The sequence below is a fragment of the Mytilus trossulus genome, chromosome 2 (assembly GCF_036588685.1).
Source record: "Mytilus trossulus isolate FHL-02 chromosome 2, PNRI_Mtr1.1.1.hap1, whole genome shotgun sequence".
In the NCBI taxonomy this organism is placed as follows: Eukaryota; Metazoa; Mollusca; class Bivalvia; order Mytilida; family Mytilidae; genus Mytilus; species Mytilus trossulus.
Genome location: NC_086374.1, coordinates 14,943,891 through 14,952,654, shown reverse-complemented (window position 1 = coordinate 14,952,654; position 8,764 = coordinate 14,943,891). Strand labels below are relative to the sequence as shown.

General features: G+C 30.5%; 1 protein-coding gene across 1 annotated transcript in view; it reads right to left on the bottom strand.

Annotated features, from left to right (window-relative positions):
• Positions 1 to 613: 613 nt before the first annotated feature.
• LOC134706569 (multidrug resistance-associated protein 1-like) overlaps positions 614 to 8,764 on the bottom strand; it is a 35,243-nt gene continuing 27,092 nt past the window's right edge. Inside the window, exons 20-31 of the mRNA XM_063565609.1 lie at positions 8,545 to 8,632; positions 8,112 to 8,262; positions 7,538 to 7,769; positions 6,991 to 7,301; positions 6,484 to 6,683; positions 5,402 to 5,525; positions 4,924 to 5,025; positions 4,245 to 4,391; positions 3,690 to 3,848; positions 3,196 to 3,362; positions 2,593 to 2,787; positions 614 to 1,769 (exon numbers count right to left, since the gene is read on the bottom strand). Coding sequence (XP_063421679.1) covers positions 1,655 to 1,769; positions 2,593 to 2,787; positions 3,196 to 3,362; positions 3,690 to 3,848; positions 4,245 to 4,391; positions 4,924 to 5,025; positions 5,402 to 5,525; positions 6,484 to 6,683; positions 6,991 to 7,301; positions 7,538 to 7,769; positions 8,112 to 8,262; positions 8,545 to 8,632 — 1,991 coding nt within the window. The 3' untranslated portion in view covers positions 614 to 1,654. The remainder of the gene's footprint in view (positions 1,770 to 2,592; positions 2,788 to 3,195; positions 3,363 to 3,689; positions 3,849 to 4,244; positions 4,392 to 4,923; positions 5,026 to 5,401; positions 5,526 to 6,483; positions 6,684 to 6,990; positions 7,302 to 7,537; positions 7,770 to 8,111; positions 8,263 to 8,544; positions 8,633 to 8,764) is intronic.

Sequence of the window (8,764 nt, the reverse complement as noted above, 5' to 3'; positions counted from 1 at the left end):
ATTAAAATTGAGTTCATACATGTCAGAAATTGCACTATGGAAATATAAAAGATTCTTAAAATTACCCATTTTTTTAAAGCTGCCATTTAAAAAGGTAGAAAGAACTAATGAAATATAATTAACTACTATATATATATGTATAAAAGAAAGTATAAAAATATTTGTTCCAATATTAAAATACATGCTCGCTACTAAAAAGCTTACATTAAAATATCATATACACCAAAATACAACACGTTATATATACAATGTAAAAAGATTGATCAAGTCATCATAAATAGAAAAAGCTTAAAAACAAACTAGTGAAGCCTATTGGATTGTCTCAAGTAATGTTTACATCAAGCAAGTTTAAACATAAGTGTGTCTCTACATTTAACTCTGGAAAGAGGTTTTTGCAGAATATTTACCCTTTCCGGTTAGAAATCATTCAAAATATTCCAAATTATATGCAACATTCAAACTTATAGACACAAATATGGTGTTATAAAAAAAATCAACATAACAATGAAACGTACAAGCTGTAAACATAAAATTATATAAGCTTGCAAATAACTAAAGACCATTTCCTTTCATCAAATTGAATAAATATTTTTTAATTCATTAAATTTAATGGTTCTGCACAAGTTTAAGCCTCTGTTTGTTCACAGACAGAAATGTATTTAGTATCAGGTAAAACTACTTTCCAAAGATCCATTGTCTAACAGTAGAACAAAACCAGACAATAATAAAAAAGTTATACTTTTCCCAAAAAAAACAAAGGGATCCTATTCAAATTGTTAACCTTGGCAACTGACTGAAGATATAAGTTGTTTCCCTAGATTAATAACTGAATATTTCAGTAGTTTGCCTTAGGACAGGCTATTATTTGAACTTGGAATTATTTTTAATTATGGAATTTGCATAATTTCTTGTGTTGGAAATATTTGATAAATTCCATGTTTATTCTGTATTAATATGTTTTGTGCAGTGAATGACACTTTCTACAGTGTATTTTGAATAGATAGTGTAGTGCGTGGCACAGCACATTCTATTGAAAATGTGCTATCTCCTTTGTAATAGAAAGTGTTGTGCGCCGCACACAACATTATAATACAGAATAAACATGGAATTCATTAAAAATTTCAAGCACAGGAAATAATGCAAATTATTTTCTACATTTGAAAATGCCCCTTCTAAGTCAGGAATATGACAGTTCTTGTCCAATCGTTTTTTTTGCGCCTAGGTTAATAACTGAATATTTTAAATAACAGAATACTGCATCAGATCAGTTCTTTGCCTATTTCAATAACTGAACATTTTAGTAGTTTACAGTTTCTTACAAAAACAAGTTTTAGTTGATTTTAAATATCTTATATATAACTACATACAATAAAATAAACTGACATAAAGCTGCCTAACAAAACAAATATCGTTTAACAATGATATAACACAACAATGACATCAATGGTGGAGTAGTTAGACAATACTGCTAATTTTTTTTTTTGATTTTCAGACTGGCCTTTAAACCATATTGAATAACATGCAATGCATAAATAGTTCATGTCTTTTCAAATTGCAAAATAAACATGATACAATTCTATGGCACACAAATATACCAAGGACATTAATTTGTTCTGACAAAATATCCTCAAGTCTGTTAGTTTTTAAAAACTATTTAAGATACAATATTAGCTGCCTTAGCCATTCCATGAAATATTGAATTCTTGTCCTCTAATAATTCATTTGGTCCATCAAACTCTGCAATTTTCCCCTGATCTAAAACCATAACCCTGTAAAACAAAATCCATGAAATGAACTATAAGCAATACTTTGAGCTCAGCTGGCCTTATTCTTTTTTAACTTATCATATTCAAAACATCTTTGCAATTTGAATTAAACTTGGAAAGAATATTTTAAAGTGTAAGGTCATAGCTGTCAACTTTCAAAACCTCAAAAAATGGTAGAGTTCCCTCTTACATTTATTTCCTTTACATTTTGTTTTCATATTAGATTTTGCAGTTAGACATTTTCTCGTTAAAATTTTGTTCAAAACACCGTTCCATTGTGCTCAGTGTTGATTTGATAAGTCAAGTATTTTCCAACTGGTAAAATGTTATGCTGTTTCACTGGTAAAAGTTTCACTTGTAAAATGTTATGCTGTTTCACTGTTAAAAGTGTTATCACTGTCCCATGTAATTAAGGTAGAGGGATGAATGATAAGTTTTATCCAGTCACATTCTTGGTGGTCAAGTCAGGAGCCTATAATTCAGTGGAAGTATTTGGTTGCTGTCTTCTATATATATTTATGTATAGAATTAAACCCTTGCAACATGCCTGAAACGTTAGACTTTTGTAACATGTGAAATCGAGTAAATGATATAAATGTGTGTAAAAATTTGCAATATTACCCATGCATTTAATGTCCACTATATATCCAACAAATACAATTTGAAGATGACTATGCAATATGGGATTTGCTTATTGTTGAAGACCATACAGTGACCTATACTTGTTAATTTCTGTGTCATTTGGTCTCTTGTGAAGAGTTGTCTCATTGGCAATTACACCACATCTTCTTTTTTATAATTACAAAGAATTTTATTAATAACTCACTTATCATAATCCAAAATTGTATTAAGTCTGTGAGCAATGGTAAGTATAGTACAATCTTTAAACTCAGAGCGAATTGTTTTCTGAATTAACTCATCTGTTTCCATGTCAACAGCAGCTGTGGCCTCATCTAGAATCAGTATCTTAGTTTTGTGAAGTAAGGAACGACCCAAGCAGACCAACTGTCTTTGACCAACACTGAAAAAATTTAATCATTTACATTTGTATTATACAATGCATAACAACTGTTAATCAATGTCAATAGTTATTAAAGTAAAGTTTTGGGAAAGGATAATTTCAATTCAATTTTATATACATTATTTTTGTGTTTGTGTCCTCTATTTTACATCATATGGAATAAACTGTCTCAGATAACTCTTCATAAAGTTTTACAGAATGCACAGATGCACAGACAAAATATTTTTTATCCCTCGCCAAATGGATAAAAGGAACAATTAAGTTGAACAAATTTAAGTCGAAAAGGATAGAGTGACAATTCTATAAGACTGATTTTAAATTGATATATATATTCTCTTTAAAGAGGTTAAGTCTGCTTCCTTAACAGATTGTTAGGTCTTTTACATTTATTTATTTAAGCCTGTTTACCTGAGATTTTGCCCTCCTTCACCACATTCATAGTCTAATTTATCAGCTAGACCTTCAACATAATTTTTTAAATGGGCATGCTCCAATGATTTCCATAACTGTTCATCACTGTATTCCTCAATTGGGTCAAGGTTCATTCTGAGAGATCCAGAAAATAAAACAGGGTCCTGGAAAGAAAATAAAAAATATTACCATGTACTTATTTCTGCTGTAAAAAATCTACATATTACTTTAAAATTTTAGTTAAATGTTTCATTTCAGAAAATTATACATTGTACAATCATATATTCTGAAGTGTAAAACTACTTTCTATAAATGGTGTATTCTCATGTATAAATTGGATATAAACAAGCATTAATTAATATCAAAGTCAAAGTCATTTATAATTTTGTCGCTCTTATTTTTTGCAATAAATAAACCAAACTATAACTACAGCCAAATTATCCCATTTTTTTTATTTTTAACACATGTCTTAATTGTAAATAAAAAGTTACCTGAGGAAGGATTGTTAGTTTTTGACGAAGATCATGTAATCCCATTTCAGCAATACATTCTCCATCAATAATGATTTTACCCTCGGCAGACTCAATGAGACGGAACAATGCCATTGCCAAGGAAGACTTTCCAGCACCAGTTCTACCCACAATTCCAACCTATAAAAACAATGATAACTTATAGTCACACAATTTACGTGCTATTTGTATCCTATACAGCCATCAGAGATCTTCTTTTTATGTCTAAAATATTTTTTCAATCTATTTTAAATGATTATTCTTAGTTTGCTTAATAAAGGTAAGGGCCAGATTATACACAGGTGACTCAAAGTCTATTACTTAGATAAAAGTAATAAATAAAACCTCTGAATTCTTATTGAAACTTCAAAACTCTTTCATGTATCATTGTTGAATATTTCCAAATCAAGGTTAAGCTATCAATGCCAACCAGCTTATTTTAAATGATGTCCTTAAAGTATTGACGATGAGTTATAAAGGAATATTATTTTTGATAAAAAATTTAAGACAAATTCATGATAAATTTTCCAAACTGACCTTTTGTCCTCCAGCAATATTACATGTGATTCCTCTTATCACTAAATCTAATCCAGCTCTGTATCTCGTCTGGTAATTCTCAAATTTACACTCTCCTGAAACAGGCCAGTCTGATGGGGGTCTCTTGTTAGGATTTATCCATTCGGCCTGTCATAAGAAATACAATAATATTAATGTTATTCAATTTAACACTGAAACAAGTGCAAGACCAACATATCTCAGAAATTCAGTAGAAAGATTTCCTGTCTGTGTGCTGAGCTTTGAGCTTTAATCTATTGCTTGTTCAAGTTAAAGCTAAAGAACTGTTCAACTCTTACAGAAATATATTTTGGCAATATTAAGATACTTTTAAAAGACCATATATGGATACTTTTTTCATTTTGTTTGCATCAATCAAACAACTTGTTGTCCAAATATGGAATGCAACAGTTTCTCTTCTGCCCGACTTGTTCTTTCCTTTTCATAAGGAATAATTTATACATAGGCATCTCATTTTGAATTTCAAAGAAACTAGTTTTGTCCTCTCAATGAATAATTTGTTTATTGAAAATGTTAATTACATGGTTTCTATTCAATTTAAAATCAAGAATAAAACAGATAAGGTAAAATATAGTATAACCAAAATCTTTGAAAATCAAAGTAAGTAAAGAAGCTTAAAAGTTAAAAAGTTTGAAATTACCTCCCTTTCCACTTCAGCATACTCTTTAGTTCTCTCAACAGATACTACATTAGATTCAAGGTCACTAGAGGTCCTCACAAACATATTCAGAGCACCAGTTATCTAAAAGATATATCTTTTGTTAGTTGAAATAATATTTCATTACTTAAAATGTATTTAAAATCATCTGTCTGCATCTCTTGGAAAGGACATTTATAGGGTGTACCTAAAACTAAAAACTCAGAAATAACCTTTACTCAAAGTAACAGTCATTCAATTGTTGCTCTTTGTCTTGAAAGTTATTTTTTAGATGATAAAGTCTACTAAACACCTTATTTCCGGACCTTTTATAGCTGACTATACGGTGGGCTTTGCTCATTGTCGAAGGCCGTACAGTGACCTATTGTTTTTAATTTCTGTATCATTTGGTCTTTTGTGTAGAGTTTTCTCATTGCCAATCATACCACATCTTCTTTTCGTATATAAAGCCTATACATACCTGTAAAGCATAAGATATCGACAAGCCTACAACCCCTCCTTCTACATTTGGTGTCAACACAGCAAATAATGCTGCTGCAAATACAATGAGATTCCCTATCAACTCTAATCTCCATCCCAGCCATCTACAATATATATACACAAACATTGAATTCAAGATGATATCATATAACCCAGCCGTATACAATATATATAACTTACATTGAATTCAAAATGATATAGTATACCATCTCAAGGAGTTTTATATCATCAAAGGAAAATGACATGCAACAGAAATTGGTATTCAACAATTAATAATGAATTTACAGTATACAAATAAAGAAGACCGTTTGAATGGTTTTACACTAGTAATTTTGGGGCCCTTTATAGCTTGTTGTTCGGTGTGAGCCAAGGCTCCGTGTTGAAGGCCGTACTTTAACCTATAATGGTTTAATTTTTAAATTGTTATTTGGATGGAGAGTTGTCTCATTGGCACTCACACCCCATCTTCATATATCTATTAGAAGCAAAATATTATTTTAAACAATCACATGTGTTTTAACAAATAACTTTTTTGTTGTATTTATACACAGGCCAATGATACTGATTATCTAGCATATTATGAGGGGGATAGGAGGGTCCTGATCCCGAAATCCTGGGTTTAAAAACACGAAATCCCGAAATCCCGACGTCCCGAAATCAGAAAAAAAGAATTCCCGGATCCCGAAAGGATCAATCCCGAAATCCTGAGCTTAAAAAACACATGATTCCAGAGTTCCGATAAAGGTCCTATTCCCCCCTCTATTATAGGTGACCTTCTAGATCAGGAGCCTCTGTGGCCTAATTGTGTAATTGTTTGAAAATGTTCTCACTGCATACCATTGTTACAAACTCTTGTGAAAATTGCTGAGTGTCCACATGGCTCATGCATAAACAAATTGTAATAAACAAAATGCAGCAATATTTCTTTTAATAATTTTATCCTAAGTTTACTACCAAATCCAAACATAAAATATAGATGTGTACAGCAAGGTAAAAGTTCAATAAAATAAACTTATACTTTTTTTCCACTCCACAGAGTGATTATAATAAAACTAGACCTACCTCTGTGAAGCTATTTTAGTGAAATAGTAACTAATATTTTTGTCCACTCTGTAGAGTGATTCCTGGATGAATCTGTCCTGTGCTTTATATGCCCTCAGACTTGTAGCTCCACTCAATGTTTCACTAAAGTGGTTGAAAATGGGAGATTTTGATGTAGATTCTAGTCTCTGCAACTGTCTTGATGATGGAATATAAAATCTCTGGAAAACATAAACAAATCATCTCAATACAATTCACTAGATGCTGTTTAAGAGAAAACAATAAGAAATCATCCCAATGTGATTTACTAGAGGCTATTTACTTGGGATGCTAGTACCAAAAAATTAAAATAAAGTCTTACATTTTAAACATGACATATAAGGTCCATACTTTCTACTTTCAAATTTCATTAATATACTGTCTGACTGTAATTGAAATTTTTTCAAGATTTTACATTTGTTGAAGAGATGATTTTTTTTTATCTTCAAACAGACAAAATAAGTGTGCTGTTGTGATATTTAATATTACCTGAATGAAGTAGTAAAATATTCCCAATGGAACGATGACGCTTAAAAATATAGGTGTACTGATTGATATAACAATCACTGTGCTTAATGTCTGGAAGGCAATCATGATCCACATTCTAAAGGTCATTGGCAAGGTCACATCAATAGTCTGTACATCTCCAGAGAAACGATTCACAATTCTCCCAGATGGTGTGGTGTCAAAGAATGACATTGGAGCTCTCATGATGCCGACAAGCATGTTGTGATGAAGTTTAGCAGCAGCTTTCAGATAAGACAGAGTACCAAGCAGTGAATATATCAATATCAAAACAGCTGTAAAGAAAATCATTCGTATCAGATAAACTTTAATTCTACAGGCCTGGAGCTCAAATTTTGAAAAGTTTTGATAGATTTTGTTTTCAATCAGTATTACAATAGAAGAACTATTCCAATATCTTAATAAACTTTTAAAATCATCCCATTTTGATATTTTAGTTGATCTACTTGTTTTAGTTGAACATAGAAAACTTTAGTTTTGAGAGACAATTCCTAAAATATAAATATCATACCTTGCACTACTCCAAGACCTCCATACACTCCTAAATACATTGTATTTCTATCAGAATATAAAGTTGTGTTGGATAAAGTTCTATTAGCTAACAGATCATCGTCACTCCACCAGCTGAGCCAAATGTTAGCAAAAATACTGGTTCCTTGGTAAACCGAAAATAACAGGAAGATAATGACCATAGCGGGAATCCCTACTGCTCTAAAGTATGACATGAAAACCTTCCATTCAATCTATAAATAGATAAGGTAAAACTATGTTACTATATAAGGAATCTGAATTGAAGTGTTGGGAAAACAATAAGTTTTATTTAATAAATAAGCAGATGACAACTCTCTTGAAATATTTGTAAAATAAAAATGTACACATGATGCCTTTTAAACAGCAGCAATGTGTTTTATACCTGTTTCATTTTTTTTGCACTCTTTTAAAAAGTGTTAACCTTTCTATTTTAACAACATGAAAGTATTTTTTTAATTTTCTAACAACAGCAAAGTTAAAAGGGTTCACTATAAAGAATAACACACAGACTATTACCCATTGTTTAGCTACTACAACAATGCATTTTCATATACCTTTCCTTGTCCTTCTTTCTCCTTCTCAATTAATTTGTCCACTTTTTTCTCTGGTTGTTTCACTTTATTCTCTGTAGAAGGTAAGGCACTCTGGTCTATCATAGAGATTGTTCTTATTAACTTAGCCTTCTTCTGTAACTTATCTGCCCTCCTGTTTAGAAAATGAAATGTTCCAAACAATTCAATTTCAATTTTCAACGAAAAAACTATCAGGTTTTTTTGGTATTTTAATAATGAAGGAGAATCTATCAGTTTCCTTTTTTTTCATGAAATTATACAACACGGATATAGAACTTTTAATCAATAATTTCACGCATCTGTGTAAAAAGCATTATCGCACATGTATTAAATAAAGGATGAAAAGAAAATTTCAGTGAAACTATAAATGGACATAAAATTATTAAAGTTAGAAATTCTTATTATAAATCTGTACCTTTCAGTTTGCTTTCCCTTGTCAAACCAACATTTTTCATGTGTCACACTCTGAAATCTTTCAAGGATACGACACTTTTCTTCAATCACTACAAAATAAATTTTTAAAAAAACATTTGATTTTGATTTTATAAGACTTATAATAGTTCTATAGATAAATAGTAACACAACAAACAATAATTTACTATAAGATAAAAATAAACATTTATTTGCAAATCAAA